We start from the raw sequence: 16,914 nt of genomic DNA on the forward strand, positions 1-16,914 counted from the left end.
AGATCAACGTTCTACAGTCCGTGTGATCTTTAATAATTAGAATAATTTCAACCCTGCATGCTCATCTTGACCTCTCTGATGGTCTTTCTCATCTCTAACATGCACGGTCACGCTCCACAAGACCTTCAGTAATGAACTTCGCCAAAAGAGACGTAAGCACGACGACCTGGCCCTTTGACCCTGTCCTCCCACTGTGACGATTCATCTCTGCATCCAAAGAACATTCATTAGAGATTTTTAAGTGGCTTTCGGCTTTCTGGGTCACTTTCAAAAGTTGCCTTGAGGAATATATAAGACCTGTGAACGGCAGATGCAAGGACGGAGACCACAGCAATCACCTCTGAGCGCTTGTAAAGCAGATCGTGAAGAAACAGGTGAACGGGTTTGATCTCAGGACATCTCTGTAGCCGAGTCCATTTCCTGTATTTAACAGCCTTTATTCTCAGCAGAAATGTCTGGAGCTGCCATGTCCGTGGGCCTGCTTTTCCTCCTGTCCGTTTGTTCGGCGTGTTACATCTCCAACTGCCCCATCGGTGGAAAGAGGTCAATCATGGATGCTCCTCTCCGAAAGGTTTGTCGCTCCAATTTTAATTTTTAAGCTACAAACTCAAAGTAAAATGCTTTTTCCTTGTCAAATTGAAATTTGTCACCTATCAAAGCTGAATGACAAAAAAATATAGATAGCTATGACAACTTTCAGAACAGATCTCCTTGCATTTTCTTTCTCTTCAGAAATGTGAGAACGTGTTGGATTCAAGATAAATTTCAGAAATAGAACTGAAAATCTAGGATGGAAATATATGCAGTAAAATGTGTATACAGTTATTAGACTGACTTGATTTATTTCTGTTTACAAATTGGACTTTTTTGTTTGGTAATGTGCTGTAAGATGGCATTTGTTGCAAATTGGCAGTATAGAAACAAACTGCATCAAATTGAATAAGCATAGTAAAAGATAAACACTGCAAAAACACAAAACAAGTTAATTTGCAAAAATTGTTGCGTTTGGTCTAGTTTCTTATTTCAAGTGCACTAACTTACAGCTAACTGTCCAGCTAGAAATATGAGCTTCTACTAGATAAATAATTCCTTAATATTGATGAAAAAGTATTAATCCCACTTTCAGATTATTTCACTAGCAAGATGTTTTTCTCAAGTTATAAGTGACTCAATGTTCATTTTACGTTAGTTTTGTCTTCTTTTAAGTGCACTAAGATATTTGCACTAGAAACTAGACAAAAAAATACTTCAGATTCTTTTTCTTTCCCTCCATAGTGCATGTCTTGCGGCCCTGGAGACCGGGGCCGCTGCTACGGCCCCAGCATCTGCTGCGGGGAGGGCATCGGCTGCCTCATGGGTTCCCCCGAGTCGGCACACTGCGTGGAGGAGAACTACTTGCTCACCCCCTGTCAGGCCGGAGGGAGAGCCTGTGGCTCAGAGGGAGGACGCTGCGCCGCTGCAGGACTTTGCTGCGATGCAGGTCAGAGAATCCGGAAACAGACACTGATTCAAGACAAAAAGTTGTCGTAATGGAATGGTGCATTTACTTTAGGCATGAAAAAAAAATTGTAACGTTCTTGCTTTTCAAGTAGCAGGTGAAGAAAATGTACCAGTCCATTATGGCAACACAGGCAATCAAAAAATGTCTAGACAAAGAAATTACACAATATATTAAGATAACTGTATAAAATATGAAAATATGCTTTTTACCATTGCTTTATATTTTTAGTGTAATTTTTTAAAAACTTGTCTCCTGTGCGTCTTTCATTACTCCATCATCTTCAGCTCCATTTGTTCTACATCATACTTTATTTTCCGAGATATCATAGAGCACCGTTACTCATCTAACTTGGAGTTTTGATTCCCTCCTTTACTGTTGTTGGGTCTTCAAGTCACATACTTTACTTTTACAAGTAAACTCATTTTCAAAAACTGTTGCTTTGGCTTCAAAAACCTAAAAGTCGCAAACTAAATGGATCGGTATCGGTTAAGACCCAGTGATGCGCCATGTCAGTTTTATTTCCAGATGATTAAAAACTATTTTAATCCAAGATAATTAAAAATCCCTTCAGTATTTTAGTTCTGGTTTTTGTCGACAAACGTCTCACAATGGATAAGGACAACAATGGTAAAGGACATGCCCATGTTGGCCAGTAGGTGGCAGTGTGTATGGAAGAAACAAACATTACCTTTGAAACAACCCTGGGTGAAACAAGGCCCATTTTTAAACATTCATATAATTTTATTACAACATCAACATTTTTATTTGATTTGCTGACAACAGGGAGGGCTTCTCAACTTATTGTAATTATCTGCCAAAGCGTTTAAATCCTCACACAATTTAAATACAAATGTGAGCAAAGTGCATATTTTAAAGAAACTAAGGTGTGAAGTGAAAACAAAGTGAAATTTCTAATTTAAGAAACAAAAAACAGATTCTAGATAGTCATTGTAGAACTTTCTATAAATACCTAAATAACAGTTTACACGACAGCCTTTAGATAAGCACAGAGAACTTTTAGATGTAAATCAAGTTAAAGTACCATAAAGATCTATGCCTGTAAACAGAAGACGAACATACTTCCTTTCTTCGATTTTGAGTGTTTCACTTCTCATCTGAAAGATTTCTTTTTTAGTTCTGACAGAAGGATGTATAATTAATCTAAATATGACTCATTACTGGTGTCGATGCATCAGTAGCAGCTTTTTTCGTTCCAGTTTAAATGCTAATTTTGCAACCTTTTCTTGAAAGGCTGAATTTATGTTGAAATCCTCTTTAGAAACCAACCGTTGCTTTAAATTTGTTATCTTAATGTAAACAGGCAAGTACCATTAAGTCACAGGGTCACATTTACAAGAAAACAACACTGTTAAAATAAATAAACTTGCAAAAGCGGCATTTAACCACTTAATAGGCAACATGGAATAAAAGCAGAAGACTTGCAGAACAATAAAAGCAGGAACAAACATGTTGATTATTCTCTTTAGATCATTCTGATCCTCTTGTAGCTCTAAGTGGTGGGGAAATTACAGGAAAATGCCTTTTTTTCTGCCCGTTCAAGTGCAGTCGCAGTGAAATGCCGCAGCATTAACTCCTCCGTCTTTCTTTTTTTCCACCACAGAAAGCTGCACTTCTGATCAGTCGTGCCTCCCTGAGGACGACGGAGACGACCAAAGCAGCCAGTTGGAAGGCAGTGACCCCACCGACATCATCCTCAGGCTCCTGCATCTGGCCCGCCACACTTCTCACCGAACCCACCAATGAGCACCTCCGCTACCCGAAGGTCTCTCTGCAAGGACAATGGGACTTGTAGTTCCTGCTGTATAGCTGTGTTTCCATGTCTGTCACCACCTTTAGCGCTTCAGTAGAGTGCCTTTGTCAATATATTTTTGAGTATGAAAACAGGGATGAATACAGAGAGGTCATCCAGAGTTCTGCATGCTGAAATAAAGTTGGGAGAAAGTATAACATGCCTCTGTTTTTTTTTTTCTTCTTTTCTGCACAAGGTGAAGAAAGGGTCAGCATTAGCCTTATCAGGTTTAGTGTTCGAACATATCCCACTATCATCAGAGCTGCCCTTATCTTTCAGATCCTCACATGAGGTTGTGTGCAAATATCAATGTTGCAACCTTTAGGGTGATTATCTGGACACCTTTGAGCCATTTTTTTTCTCAGCTTAATGTCTGAACTGTGTTCAGTTCAAGAGGTAATGACAAAGAAATGTGTTTCAGTCGGAGGAAAACATTTTGAAAGACAGGCTGCAGACGAGCGATGTTGCACTGAGCAGAATAAACGGTTATATTAGTCTGCTTAGTGAAAACTCTCATCATCAAAAATCTTATCGTGAAAAGTCACTTAATCTGACCAAAGTACCTTTGAAATCAAATGTGGATCATAGTTCACACTGTGGATTTGTGCACCTTGAGGGTTCTTGCCAGAAAAAAAACAAATGTAAATTTATTACCATATATGGGCATCTCATTTAAGTTGAATTTAACTTCAAAGATTATTTACTTTACTACTTAATTTCAAAAGATGAGAAAAATTATTAGCTCAACTTCCCAAAGATTGATATATGTGAAGGTTTTTAAATCAGTTTTACTGATTATGGCTAATGCTGATGAAAACTCAAAACTCAATTTCTTGGAAAAATTTAATCTTAAGCATAATTTTTAAAAAACTGAATTCAAAGATGTCAGCGTACTGAAAAAATAAACTGTCCTTGACCAGAGCTATAAATGAACTCATTGCCTGGCTGGGATTCCTCTTGCATGAATTGCTGCATCAATGCACCGGTCAGCCTCTTAGCACTTCCAATCTGTAGCAGAAGTTCAGATTGCTTTGGTAGCTGCCTTCAGGTCATCTTCATTGTTGGATTTTGTGTCTCAACTAACAGTCAAGTCAAAGGTCATTCCCATGTTGGTCATGCACAAAAAATTATGTCAACATTTGTTTGTGGTTCTTTCTTTTGCTTTTTCTCACCGTCTCTGTTTCCTAATGTTTGTTAAGTTTCACCAAACCTTAGTTAAGTTGCTAAGCTGTTTATCTCCGCCAAGAGTTTTATCTGCTGTGGTCGATGTGACCTTGCATGAGGTGGCCTGACTCCGCCTAATTGGAATCACCTGCGGTTAATCATTGATCTACTGCAGTCTGAGAGTATAAAAGAGGCAGGATCCTCATTTTTCTCTACCTTCACTGTCTGCCATCATGTCTTTCACTGGGAAATACCAGCTGGAGTCTCATGAGAACTTTGAGGTGTTTATGAAGGCTGTTGGTGAGTTGATGCTTTAACAGACTTGTGGTCAAACTGTGTGTGAACAATAGGCATGGCTTTAATCCGACGTATTCTAGGTGTTCCTGATGAACTCATCCAGAAAGGTAAAGATCTTAAGAGCGTCTCTGAAATTGAAGAGACTGGTGATGACTTCAAAGTGACGGTCACTACTGGCTCAAATGTCATTACAAACTCCTTCACCATTGGAAAAGAGACAGAGCTGCAAACCTTAACTGGAGAGAAGGTCAAGGTAAGTTAAACTCACCTGTTTGACTTTAAATGGGTTCTGACCCAACCTGACTGGGTTAACTGTTTAGTGTTAAATCTTTAACTTCTACCTTGAAGGGAGTGGTGGTTCGTGACGGCAACAAGCTGAAGGTTTCTCTTAAAGGAATCGAGTCGGTCACAGAACTGACTGATGCCAACACTATTGTAAATGTAAGTTCTTCAAACTATGAGCTCTGGTTGCCTCTTGGACAGACTTATTAACGTCGTCTTTTCTTTTCAGACGATGACTGTTGGCAGCATTGTTTACAAGAGGATAAGCAAACGCATGTAGATGTTTACACTTTGTATAATAAACATGAAAGCAGCATTTATCTCTCTTTATTGAACTTGAATTCCTCCATGTAAGGTTTATAGTGGCAAATTCTTTAAGGTTAGTGCATGGATCCTTATGCAAGACTTCAGTCTGTCTTGGGCTTAGCTAAAGGACACAAGCAAATTTTTACTGACTCTTGGACACCACAGCATCACACTCTTCCTTAAATCTGTCTTGCTTGCATAAAAAAGACCTTAAGTTTAATGGGCTTGTGCAGACCATGTATTGAAATCTTGAACTCCACTGTGCTAGACTGGCTCTGAAGCACAAAGGGGAGAGAACTGTTCATTTAACTCCAGAGTTTGTGCTGCCTTGCAACTCTCTAAAAGCCCAACTAAACTAAGTTTTTAAAGGTGAAAAGGAAGCCATGTGTCGCTTAATGTGGGTTTAGTTTATGGAAATACTTGCACCTGTGTGGCAGATCTGGATTTGAGGTCACTTTCTGGTAATGTGGAGCTACACAAAATACCAGTGGAAATCCCCTTAAAGTTGGTTGGACTTGCTTGCTATAAAGCAAATGTTGCTGGGGAAATTTGACATGTCATTTTTAAAGTGAGTACTTGGATCACAATGGTCTTGGGTTTTGAAAAGGTCATGGGTGGCAAGAGGTTTGCTTCTGAGCACATGTGATTTCTTGGAAAAAGATTTTCATATTTTCAAAGTTAAATTTAATCTGATCCTACAAATTAAAAGCAGTTAATCTGTCACCAACTCCGCCTTGTTCCCAATGTCTTGACCTCACTGGGAGGATTCAAAAGTTAATTTTTCAAAATTTGTAGGATAAAAATCAGCTTAACTGTTGAACTAAATGGCGCTTATGATTTACAAATCAACAAATGGGCACCACACTAATCTGCCAGTGGTATGAACAACTTTTTCTTGTCTCTTGTAAATTGATTTAGAACAATTTCTCTTTGAGTTGAAGCAATTTCTCTCCTGTAAACTGAGTTTAAGACCCGAGGGAAAAATTAATGATTTACAAGTCACTGGTTCAAGACATTTATTGAAAACTACAAAATGTGAGCAATGCAGAAATTGGTCATGTGACTGAAATGCATCAAACACCCAGGAAGCTGTTTACAGTAAACAAAAATGATTGCTTTCTCCACTGTAAAGTCCCATGTTTGAGCTACTTCCTCCGGTGGAAGAGATTCTTGATCCCCTCCTCAACAGACTTGGGTTCGTGCAGCATGGTCATGGGTTTGTTTTTCAGGGCCGCTTCTCTCATGCTGTGGTAAACGTACTCGTTCTGCTTGAACATCCTCAGCTCCATCTCTGTCTGCATGCGCATCGCCTGTGGAGGAATAAGAGGGTAACCACTGGTATATCTGCACCAGTAATGTAACACTGATTTATGAATAAAGAATTAGATCGACTGGAAGATGAACATTTTCCAGCTGGATCCATGCCACCAGGGGGCAGTAGAAATGAAGCACTATTCATTTTTACCAGACATTTGCAACCAGAGCTACTTGTACATTTTCTGATTATGATGGAGTAAACATTTGGATTATATTTTTCAACAAATCTTTAGCTGTGCCTCTCAGCTGTTTGGCACCTGATGCACTATATTTAATATTAAGCTCATCATTGAAGGCTGATATGCTTTCTTTTTGGTAAATATTGTTATAAAGCCCTGTACCTCCAGGTCTTTGGTAATGGGGTGTGTTGGGCCGTGGGTGACCATGAGGATGGCGTAGGCCTTGCAGATCATCCCGTGTCCGACCTCGATGAGTCCGGCCTGCCAGTGAGTCACTCCAGCACGCATGGCAGCCATACCGAGGGCAGCGTTGTTTGGGTGGTACAGCTTTCTGCCAAGACGGAAAACGTAGTGCTCAGCACAGAGATTTTCACCCAGGAAACTTGCAGTTGAGCAAGAATTTTGCAGTGGAAATGAGGTGCAAAATGCAACACTTTAGCAGAGAGCAACACATCAAAATATGTGACAAAAACAAATGTGCAAATGGGTAGAAAATCACAAAAGTAAGAACAGCAAAAGCCATGAAAAGTAAACGGAGTAAAATAAAAACTACAAAACCCCCACAAACTCACAGAGAATATTAAACTACAAAAAATTCAGAAGAAATTTTGGTAGTGACTGATCGGACGGTTTAAATCCATATTACCATTTTTACTTGCGTTTAAACCCAACATATGTCACCTTTTGGATTTAAAGCCCTTTAATATCTGGAATCTACCTGTGTGTCACCACTAATCTATAACACAGCAAGACTTTCACCTTTAAATGAATCTGTTAGCTTTACATTTAAAGGCCACACAGAACTACCACTGATTCTTTTACCTAAAAAAAACTGGAACTTTCTCTTTAACTATCTAATCTATGAAAAACAAAACTTTTATTTTGAAGGCTGTGTGGGGGCTGTAGTTTTAAATTTTAGGTTAAGGTCTTGGACAGACTTCTTGCAGACTTCTTGGGGCTGACTCGGTGCATGGCGTGTTTCTGGTTACCATGGTGAGTTTCTAGTTACCATGGTGATTCTGACCTTTTCTAGTCAGCTGTTGTGAGTTATACCTTCTGTATAATAAGCCTCATACTTACAAGGAACGAAGACTTGATGAAAGTTGTGCTGTTTGTATAACAAACCTCCCATCAGAGAAACCTGATAGCAGATTTTAAAACCCTAAGCAGGAAATATGTATCATACGAAGTTAAAGCTCCTGTTTGCACTCACTTGTATCCCTCTACCATCTTGCGAGCAAAATCTGCCGCTTCCTCAAAATACTGAAGGTAAGCTTGCACCTCACTCATTGTGCTCCACATCCTCAACTGGTAGATGTGAGTTTCAGCCAAGATGGGCTCTGTCTTCTCAATGCACTGCCTGCATATTTTCACCACCTAGAAGCAAAAAAAAGACAAAGATTAGTTTAAATAACAAGCATGAGATCTTTTTAACCTGTTTTTGTTTGATATACCTCGTGGTAGTCGCCGTTTAATCGAGCCTTGTCCATCTTTTCCATCATATCAAAGCAATAATCTGTCGCCTCCTTCACCTGTTCATCTGACGGCTGAAAGTTTGGAAAAAATAATCTTATAACTAACCAACACAAATAGAGAAACAGCAGTAAAGAGGTCTAAAAATGCAACACCTAAGCAAAAAATAGTAGAGAATGGGTTATTTTGTTCAGAGAGGCCACGACTAAGTCCATAAAAGTTAAAGCCTGATTACTTATCTCTAAAAGACCTTTGTCCAACTGCAAGAAGTATGTCCAAGACATCGATTATGTCACATTGTGTTCAGTTTCTTAAGATAAACAGACTTAGAAAAAGTTTTATCCTCATAGATAAAAGACTATAAATAATAATGACCTCTCTCGTCTCAACCAGCAGAATGTAGTATGACCTAGTAGTGAATTGAGCAGCTTAAGATAATGTGAGGCTGCTCTATTTATTTGTTACTAGTAGCTGACTTTGCTGTATTGCTGTATGCCACTGAAGTATAAGTACAGTCATAAAGTCATTGCACAAGTCTAGTTAAAATCTGGGAGTGTGCGTAAATGGCAAATCTACTTGTGAATTATCTTCTCTTAAAATAGTCAGTGTAGTCCTGCTTCTCATATTTCCCGCCTGCCTTATCACGCCTGTCAGTGCTAAATGAGGCGCTAGCATTTGGTCTGTTTGCCACCGTGGAATAAACCCCGCCCCCCCAACTCCACACACACACGCACACACACACAAACCTTGACTCCTTCCACTTCCCGTCCCCCCATCTTTATGTCATCGTGGGTTTTGTTGGTGCAGTGTTCACATGTGCAGTCAAAGAAGTACTGTGTTTTCAGGAGCCTCTGTCTCTCTTCTGACACATTCAAGTAGTCCACATACGCGACTGTCAGCTCCTCTCCTTCTGCAATCTTGCCCAAGGAGCGCAACTCAATCCTGAAGAGTGGAAACAAAAATTAAGGCATGTCTGCATCTGAAAATGCATGCAAAGTGATGTCATGTCATTTTCAATGATGGCGTGTATGAGGGTGGAAGCCTACATACACTATGATGTGGGTTTCAGTCAAGTCTGTCAACTTTACAGACCAGACAGCATGATAAAAGTGATCACACACGTTATTTCTTGAAACACTTAATGATCTGCTTGTGTAAATGAACAGAATATTTAAAGGTGCAAAGTAAAGCCTCTCCTTTTTACCCTCTAAGCAGATTGTATTATATTTGCCATCATATTTTGTAAAATAAATAAATAACGCTAATCTCAATTCCTAACTCATGAAAACAGATTAATTTCTTTCCCTTTTTCTGATAAAACAATGTTCGTAGAAAACACATTTTTAGTCTGAATCATACACCCACTGATGCTTGTAACAAAATCTTTTTTTTAATCTACCATTTATACTTTTTAACCTGGTTTTGCGTGTGATCTTGACTCAGTTTACTCATCCAGTAATTCTGTACCTATATGATGCTGTTTCATCCAAGTCTGCTTCATTTGGGACCAGAACATTTTATTTACACACTCATGATAAAGTAAACAACATTAATGGTGCACAGAAAGAAAGTCAAATCTGGCAACTTTGATGCTTCTTAATGTTGTTTTAGTGACTTTGAAATTAGATTCAAACTGTGGATTGTTTGAAGCCTACTGTCATGAAATCAAGTCTTAAATGGGCCAGGAGTTCCCCTGTCTATTCTTGACCCTATCTTATCACTTCTTCATTTACTTAATTTGTGCTTCTGTTAAGAGCAGGCAGTGGTAGTGATTTTCTGTCAACTATTGTAATATTAAAATATTTAGCTTTACTACTTTTAATGTAAATGTGTAAATCTAAGGTATAGGAGCTGCAACTTTTAGATCTGTTACTTTTCCAACATCCCTGAATAAAATGGCTGAATCACCTTTTCAGTATGCAGTCTAGTTCCTCATGGTTCTGCTAATGACTGGATTATTTGACTCAGTTGTGTTGAAGCAGAGACACGTCTGAAAGCTGCAGGTCACCAGACCTCGAGGCCTGGATTTGAAAACCCTTTTTTTTTTTAGGTGTTTCCCTGCCTCTACACATCTGGGTGTTTGCTAGGCTTTTGCTGCTCTTAATTGTACACTAAAAGAGGAAAATGCATTCATTTTATTCAGGATTGCAGGTGCAGGAGAATCACCTGAAGCATGAAGGACAGCGGGTCCTCGAGAACAGGGTTGAAAACCACTGGTCTAAATACCTAACCAAGCACCATTATCCTAAAAATTTTATATTTTGATGAATTGTTATTGCATATAACCAGGCAATCCACAAATATTTTTATTTATCTCCTGAACATTTTATTTTTTTATGCATTTGACTTTTGATACCACATTTTATACTAGTCGGATTATGGCCTTGGTCAGGTCACAGAAAATTACTTTCCGGAACTGGTTGACAAAAGGATTGTTGCAAAATGTCCTTGATCGTTCTCATATACCTGTAAAAGTTGAGTTTGAAAAAGAAAAACTGTAAATGTTGGACGTACTTTGCCCTTGTATGCACGGGATGAGTCCAGTTCTGTCAACGGCTGCAAAAGCCTCCGTTTATAATCCTCATTGTCTTGACAAGGGAGTACTAGAGCCATTTTTACATTCAGTTCATATCTTTTAATTTATAGCACATTTATATTGTATTACTCTAAGCAACTCTTAGGTAAAATGACATCAGGGAGATGCTAGCACCACCATGCTAACCTAACCTAGCTATCTGGTTAGCAAAAACTGAGCCCAATTATTTCAGACAGCACCTTTAAACAAAACTGTATTCACATGAAAATGGTGTTAGCTAGGTAGTGTTAGAGGTGAGCCATTGAGACAAACAAAAACAACCTTCTGTGTTTTCATTTGACAAAAATCAAATATGAAATGAAAAATCTAGCACATGTAAAACTGTGTGTTGATCTCACAAGCAGTTAGATAAATACGAGGATGAAGAAGAGAAGTGGGCACAGAACAGCTTCTTGTCACACTCAGATGGGTGAGTGAGAGTTAGCGTGTACATGTTGATGTTTCTATAAGAAGATGGATTCACAATGAATAAAGTGCACACCACAGAACCAGCTAAGACGTTTGTTTTCTACGAAGGATCGATTGGGGTTATGTGCAAATATTTATTAGCGTTCAGTATTCCTGTAGCTATCAAAAGGATTTAAGGTGAGGTAACGCACCTCCGTTGAGAATGAAATATGGTATTCACAGCCGACTGACTGAAAGACAAGCAGGAAGCAGTTTTACAGCGAATAACACTTGACGAATACATAAACCACACACAAACAAACCTTATATAGCACAAAAACAAAAAGTGCACACACACAAACCTTTAACCCTGGGTTTTATTTTTCCATTTTCCATTTTGAGTCATGTGCAGCTACAGTGATTTGATAAAGTATTTGTCCCCCACCTATTACTTCTGTTTCTGTTTATTGTCCTGATGAAATGTGTCAGATCATTAAAGATATCCTGAATAGATACAAGAAGCAGCTTTCAAATGATAATTTCATTGGTATTAACCAAAAAAGCTACATGAACTTTCTGATCTTTTAGACTCAATTAGCTATATGAAAATAAATATCCAAATCAGAATGGTCCTGTGTGAAGATGTAATTTTCCTCTCCTCCAAACCGCTCTTTAAATCATGACTTAACAGTGATATATTGTAGCTTTTGGCTCAATTTCATTGGCTATCCTTTAATAAAAAGTTTCTGACAATGTGAAGCAAGCTAAAAAAAAAAAAAAAGCAATTATTTTACAGTATGCCCTGATCTAACAATCTGTGAATCCTATTACTGATTCATTGGCCTCTGTGAAAAGAATTATAGAGACATTTCTAAGATTTTTGGGACACCAGTGATCCATGATGAAAGCCATTATCCACAAATGAGAAAGACTTATTTGCAGTGAAAAAACAGGCAAAAGCTACACACCTACCCTCCAAAAGATGTCCGCTAATACAACCACCTGAAACCAGACCAGTTTTTAGGTTCACAGACTTTTTACATTTATAAGACCAGTGAGGTTTTAACATTATTTTCAAATTGTCCTTTAAAACTGAATGTTGTATTTACTCAGGTTATTTCTATCTAGCATTTAATGTCCTGAAATGTATAAGTGTGACAAGCAAAAAAAAAAAAAAAAGAAATCTGAAGGTAGCAATAGCAAACATTGTCAGGGGGAGTTTTATTTTTGTTCATTTATTTTTTACTTACCTGCCGTGGTTGAGGATCACAGTGCAGTTTGGCCAACAGTCATGGTTAACCAAGCACAAATTAGGAAAAAGACCAACTCCTACCGCCTGAAGACCCCTCTGGTCGCTCACAGTGAAGCCGTTACAGTTGATCTGAAACGTTAGACAAGAAATATTTCAGTTGAAATCAAGAATATAGACAAGGTTGACAATAAAAATATTTGGCTAAGAAGTTTCACACATATCAATGTGTTTCTGTTTGGCATTGCTGCCCGATCTGAAAGACGACATAACCTCAGCTTAGTTTTCTAAATTTCTAAACCTTTGTTGGCTTCAGAAGATAAACTGGTCAAGAGTTTGTGGAAAATACGGACCATTTTCTCTTTTTATATGAAAGATGTGTTGCCTTAACACAAACTACTGCAGTGAAGGTGGAGTGAATAATATTGCTTGACTTATTAAAAGAGATGAGAACCCTGGACTCTTCCAATGAAACCAGAAATTAAAGCCAAATTGTCTCAGCTTCCTTATCACTACCAACGTCTTTGTTTTTGAGTCATTGGTACACTGTACATGTCGTTCTTTCTGCACAACAGATGAATGTTTAAACCTGAGTGTCTGCTATAAAACAAATATTAGGTGCCATAACTTGTTGACTAAGACCAAACTCATTAATTTTGCTCTCTTAGCTCCTGCACACGGCCTTATCTTGAAGGGAGCTGGCTCATACCAGGGTTTGCTTGATCACTGGAAAAAAAGCAGCTTCTGCTCTGGAGTCTTACACCACAAACATGTCATACTTTGGAACGCACCACTCCAAATATGTGTGAGATGTCATCGATTGTGTGCTGCTTGCTGGTTCTGGGCCAGTAGTCCAGGAAGTTGTGTATGTCCACTTTGAGCTCCTTTAAATCGTCCTCCTGCATGTCGTTTAGGTGGTCCTCCAGCTCGTCCAGGGTGGTCAGCTGCAAGTCAGACACCAGGCTTCCTTCCTTATCGATGCGCCACATGATGCGGCTCACCAGTCTGCGTACGCGAAGGAAAAGTGGAGAACACCAGTTGGAAATTGGACAGTGAAGCACTGTGTGTGTGGGGTGTGTGTGTGTGTGTGTGTGTGTGAGTGAGCACATATTTTTATCTTCTTCTAAAGTGACAAGGACATATGAATCAAGATTCTAGAGTCTGACATGAAAACTTAAATGAAACAACAGCACCTGAAAAGGAAATTAGCCAGGCGTCTGGGTGTGTCACTGTACCGTGGCATCAGTTATTTTGGTACATATGGCATTAGCAGTGCCTTGGACAGAAAGCAGGCTTGTGCTGCTCTGTTTGTTAATCTGTGCAAGGTATTTGATCATGCGCACAGACACCGGTCTGAGTGATGGGCTTTCAGGCTAGGTTGAAACCTACCTCACAGATGGAGAACAAAGTGTTTCGTAGATGGAACCAAGTCCAGTTTTCTTGAGATTTTGAAATGAGTCCACCAAGGTTCAGTTTTAGGTCGGGTTTTTATTTTCCATGTTTAGTAATAACACTGTTAGATTGCAGATGGTTCGTTGCGTAAGTGGTACTGCTGAGCTTCAGCCTCTCTCTCACGATGACGTTTTTCAGAAATGACCCACAAATCTCAGCTAATATTGATATTTCTGCCTTCGGGTAGACCTTAAGCAGAGTGTTTTTTATCACCATGATGGCCTTTCTTTCAGAACTCAAACTGATCATTAAAGAGCTAGAAATGTGTGGTGGTGGTGGTGGTGTTGGGGGGGGGTTTCAGAGAAGTTTAGCTTGTCTGAATTGATCAGATAATTGCAAAAACTTGTTAAAGCTAAAACAAATTTAAATGTTTTTGACTTTGGTGACATTTTTAATATCCAGACTTCTTCCACTCCATAGATGTCGAGTATGCTTCTGTTTTATGTTAAATTAATTGCACAGAATAAATCACTAGTTACTTTATAATTGTTTTTTGGCCTTCATTAAGCCAAGGGTTATTAAGTTTTATGCACAAAGCTATGCTGCTATCTAATACTTTCAAACAGAAGCTGTGTGTTGCAGTTCTTGAGATTACATCCCTGAAGAGTACACCAACCTTTTCTTTGAACTTGGACTATGCACTCTCATATTACATTTTGGTCATAGAATGATAATAATCTAATTTTAAAGCACATAAGATTTCTGTAACCGGAGAGTGACCTTGCACCTGTAATACAAAATGTTTTTTTTTTTTTTTTATGTATTTCTATGTAAAGTTTTGTTGTTTGATGTATTCCCAAACAGAAAAGTTCAGCGTAGTTCTCCTCGGGCTTCCACTCACCGGATGTTCTCATTTGGTACTTTTCCGTACGCCTTGATGGCACTGCACTCTTGTTTGTGTTCGGCCCAGCCAGCGCGTTGGCAGGTTCGGTCGCAGTAATGGGCAAATTTGCATTGACCACACCTCTGGAGCTTTTCTTGTCTGCGGAAACAGCTGTGGCAAATGCGCTCTGCGTGGCTGAAGAGACAAAAGTAATAAAAATGTCACACACAAAAAATTTGTCCACGTTTGCTGTTTTGCTGAATTTGCTTACTTAAGTTGACTTTTAAGTAAATCAGCAAAGTGTAATTAGTTTACTTTTTCTATATTTCAGGGCATATTGCAAAACACTCAGATAACATCAGATAACTTAATTGCTTCCATGCAACGCTAATAAGAGGACTTTGAGTTGAGATTATTTTCCCCTTCATGCTTATCTGTTGTAAAAGGATTATATTCCTTCTGGGAAGGGAATGACATTGATATTGAGAAGATCAAACACATTATAAAACGCTAATTGTACACTTGCACATTGTTCAAACTGCATTTATTGCAGCTATGACTGATAATAAGTAGTATTTTGTAAAAACGGATCTCTTAAGCTTAAAATTACAAATAAACTTGTAGGGCTTTCAAAATTTTAAAAGTGTTTAACGTTGAATATCCTCACAGTTGCATTAAAACACATTACCTCTGATTTCACTCCACATCATACCTGTCAAACACAACAGCTGAGAGACTGGCCTCAGAGAAAATTACATCTCCAGCCCAAAACTCCTTGGCGGCCTTCAAGCCCCTTCCTTTCCCAGGAGAGTCGAATATGGCCACGTTCTCCATTCTCGGTGCTCCTCTTTCCCAGATTTTGGGGAATGAATGGTGGCTTGAGCTGAGCGAAGGCTATCACACTACAAAGATAGTTGGAGAACTCGCAAACCAACACGTTGTATCTTCTGTGGCAACTGGACATTCCTCCCTCCAGGGACTAAAATAGCCTTACCCCACTTGAGCTGTACCAAGCGGCTCAGAGAGGGGGTTGTCTCATTGGATGCCCCAAAATCAAAATTCTTAAGGTTTACAGACATTTTCATGAAACAGTCATAACTGTGTGAAGCGATCACCGCTAGCACTAACCATCGAACTTACAGGACTGATTAAATTGCGTTCACATGTTAAATGTTGTGTCCCATAACCTGGGACATTTTCCCACACACCCCCCCCCCCTTCCAGGACCTGGTAGCTGTCCTCTCCCTGAGGGTTATTTTTGTCTCTCAGTTGGACCTGTCCATCAGGCCTTGGAGGTGTCGCTGAACAGCTGCCAGACGTTTCATAGAAACAGAGCCGCTCCGTCTCTTAGCCTCCACTCTGTTCTGGTGCTTTCTCCAACATGCTCCCTCTGTCTGGTTGCAACAAAACATATGACACATGAGAGAAAATTCACTTTTCCTGTTGTATGTTGTGGAAAACAGAGGAGCCTCCAACACAACTGGATTTGTACAAAACAGTTAAAGTAGCAGTAAAGTACCTTTAAAGGTCAAACAGGAAGGAAGTCTGCAAAAATATATCTTTATTTTACTTGTTTATTTAACCAGGGACACATCCAGAGAATATTGCTTTTATGTTTAATGCAAAGTAAATGTTTTGCGTCTGTGTTTCTAGACGGAGGTAATTTGTAACCCCCACCCCTGACTACACTGTTGACAAATAAAATAAATACAAATCTTGGACAAAATAAATGAATAAAAAGCATACACAACATTACATTAAATACAAAAGTAATAATGATGGACACTAGAGTGAGCTAGTGATTGAAAGGCAAAGGTTTTACAGGTGTATTAAAAAAATGTAATTCAGAAACAAGTTTTGTTCGACAGCTTCTGCCACTTTCTCAGTTACCTTAACATGAGAAGTGCTTTTCTTTTAGAAATATATATATATTACTCTGGAAAGTGTGTGTGTTGGGAGTAAAGATGTAATAGTTTTCCCAAACCCCAAAGTAATTTCCAGACAAAGGATTATAGCTATATGGATGATAGGTCTCAATATTTTATCACCATCATCAGCAGAAGTACAAATAACCAGTA

At 38.9% G+C, this 16,914-nt stretch overlaps 3 protein-coding genes across 5 annotated transcripts; 2 read left to right on the forward strand and 1 right to left on the reverse strand.

Moving 5' to 3' along the window:
- The first annotated feature begins 199 nt into the window (after positions 1–199).
- Positions 200–3,466, forward strand: LOC103141780 (isotocin-neurophysin IT 1-like). Of its 2 annotated transcripts, none has more exons than XM_016674042.1 (4): positions 200–374; positions 447–571; positions 1,276–1,480; positions 3,123–3,466. In XM_016674042.1, exons 1-4 carry the CDS (start codon positions 311–313, stop codon positions 3,263–3,265), a joined length of 537 nt encoding a protein of 178 aa, XP_016529528.1. In that variant the 5' UTR covers positions 200–310; the 3' UTR covers positions 3,266–3,466. The 2 variants fall into 2 exon arrangements, with proteins under 2 accessions (XP_016529528.1, XP_016529530.1); XM_016674044.1 differs by having other exon boundaries at positions 450–571.
- A 1,196-nt stretch (positions 3,467–4,662) lies between these two features.
- Positions 4,663–5,370, forward strand: LOC103141782 (fatty acid-binding protein, liver-type-like). Its single transcript, XM_007557554.2, has 4 exons — positions 4,663–4,775; positions 4,853–5,025; positions 5,121–5,213; positions 5,284–5,370. Exons 1-4 carry the CDS (start codon positions 4,709–4,711, stop codon positions 5,332–5,334), a joined length of 384 nt encoding a protein of 127 aa, XP_007557616.1. The 5' UTR covers positions 4,663–4,708; the 3' UTR covers positions 5,335–5,370.
- A 989-nt stretch (positions 5,371–6,359) lies between these two features.
- On the reverse strand, positions 6,360–15,808 carry LOC103141783 (histone-lysine N-methyltransferase SMYD1-like). 2 transcript variants are annotated; one of them, XM_007557555.2, is made up of 10 exons: positions 15,549–15,808; positions 14,855–15,031; positions 13,353–13,566; positions 12,563–12,693; positions 11,525–11,563; positions 9,076–9,271; positions 8,311–8,403; positions 8,070–8,233; positions 7,019–7,187; positions 6,360–6,670 (listed from the first exon to the last, which is right to left on the reverse strand). In XM_007557555.2, the coding sequence occupies exons 1-10, from the start codon at positions 15,668–15,670 to the stop codon at positions 6,506–6,508; spliced, it is 1,470 nt and encodes a 489-aa protein (XP_007557617.1). In that variant the 5' UTR covers positions 15,671–15,808; the 3' UTR covers positions 6,360–6,505. The 2 variants fall into 2 exon arrangements, with proteins under 2 accessions (XP_007557617.1, XP_007557618.1); XM_007557556.2 differs by lacking the exon at positions 11,525–11,563.
- Between the last annotated feature and the right edge of the window lie 1,106 nt (positions 15,809–16,914).

The sequence above is a fragment of the Poecilia formosa genome, unplaced genomic scaffold (assembly GCF_000485575.1).
Source record: "Poecilia formosa unplaced genomic scaffold, Poecilia_formosa-5.1.2 Scaffold89, whole genome shotgun sequence".
Lineage (NCBI taxonomy): Eukaryota > Metazoa > Chordata > Actinopteri > Cyprinodontiformes > Poeciliidae > Poecilia > Poecilia formosa.

What these genes read in the sequence shown, in the direction of transcription:
- LOC103141780 (XM_016674042.1), top strand. Translation starts at nt 311, where the DNA reads ATGCAAGGACGGAGACCACAGCAATCACCTCTGAGCGCTTGTAAAGCA. An exon ending in TGGATGCTCCTCTCCGAAAG is followed by an intron (nt 572 to 1,275) that starts GTTTGTCGCTCC and finishes TTCCCTCCATAG; the next exon opens with TGCATGTCTTGCGGCCCTGG. An exon ending in AGGACTTTGCTGCGATGCAG is followed by an intron (nt 1,481 to 3,122) that starts GTCAGAGAATCC and finishes TTTCCACCACAG; the next exon opens with AAAGCTGCACTTCTGATCAG.
- LOC103141782 (XM_007557554.2), top strand. Translation starts at nt 4,709, where the DNA reads ATGTCTTTCACTGGGAAATACCAGCTGGAGTCTCATGAGAACTTTGAG. An exon ending in GGTGTTTATGAAGGCTGTTG is followed by an intron (nt 4,776 to 4,852) that starts GTGAGTTGATGC and finishes GACGTATTCTAG; the next exon opens with GTGTTCCTGATGAACTCATC. An exon ending in ATGCCAACACTATTGTAAAT is followed by an intron (nt 5,214 to 5,283) that starts GTAAGTTCTTCA and finishes TTTTCTTTTCAG; the next exon opens with ACGATGACTGTTGGCAGCAT.
- LOC103141783 (XM_007557555.2), bottom strand. Translation starts at nt 15,670, where the DNA reads ATGGAGAACGTGGCCATATTCGACTCTCCTGGGAAAGGAAGGGGCTTG. An exon ending in GTGATCCTCAACCACGGCAG is followed by an intron (nt 11,564 to 12,562) that starts GTAAGTAAAAAA and finishes CTTGTCTTTCAG; the next exon opens with TCAGTCGGCTGTGAATACCA. An exon ending in ATATTTCATTCTCAACGGAG is followed by an intron (nt 9,272 to 11,524) that starts GTGCGTTACCTC and finishes TCCACTCTTCAG; the next exon opens with GATTGAGTTGCGCTCCTTGG.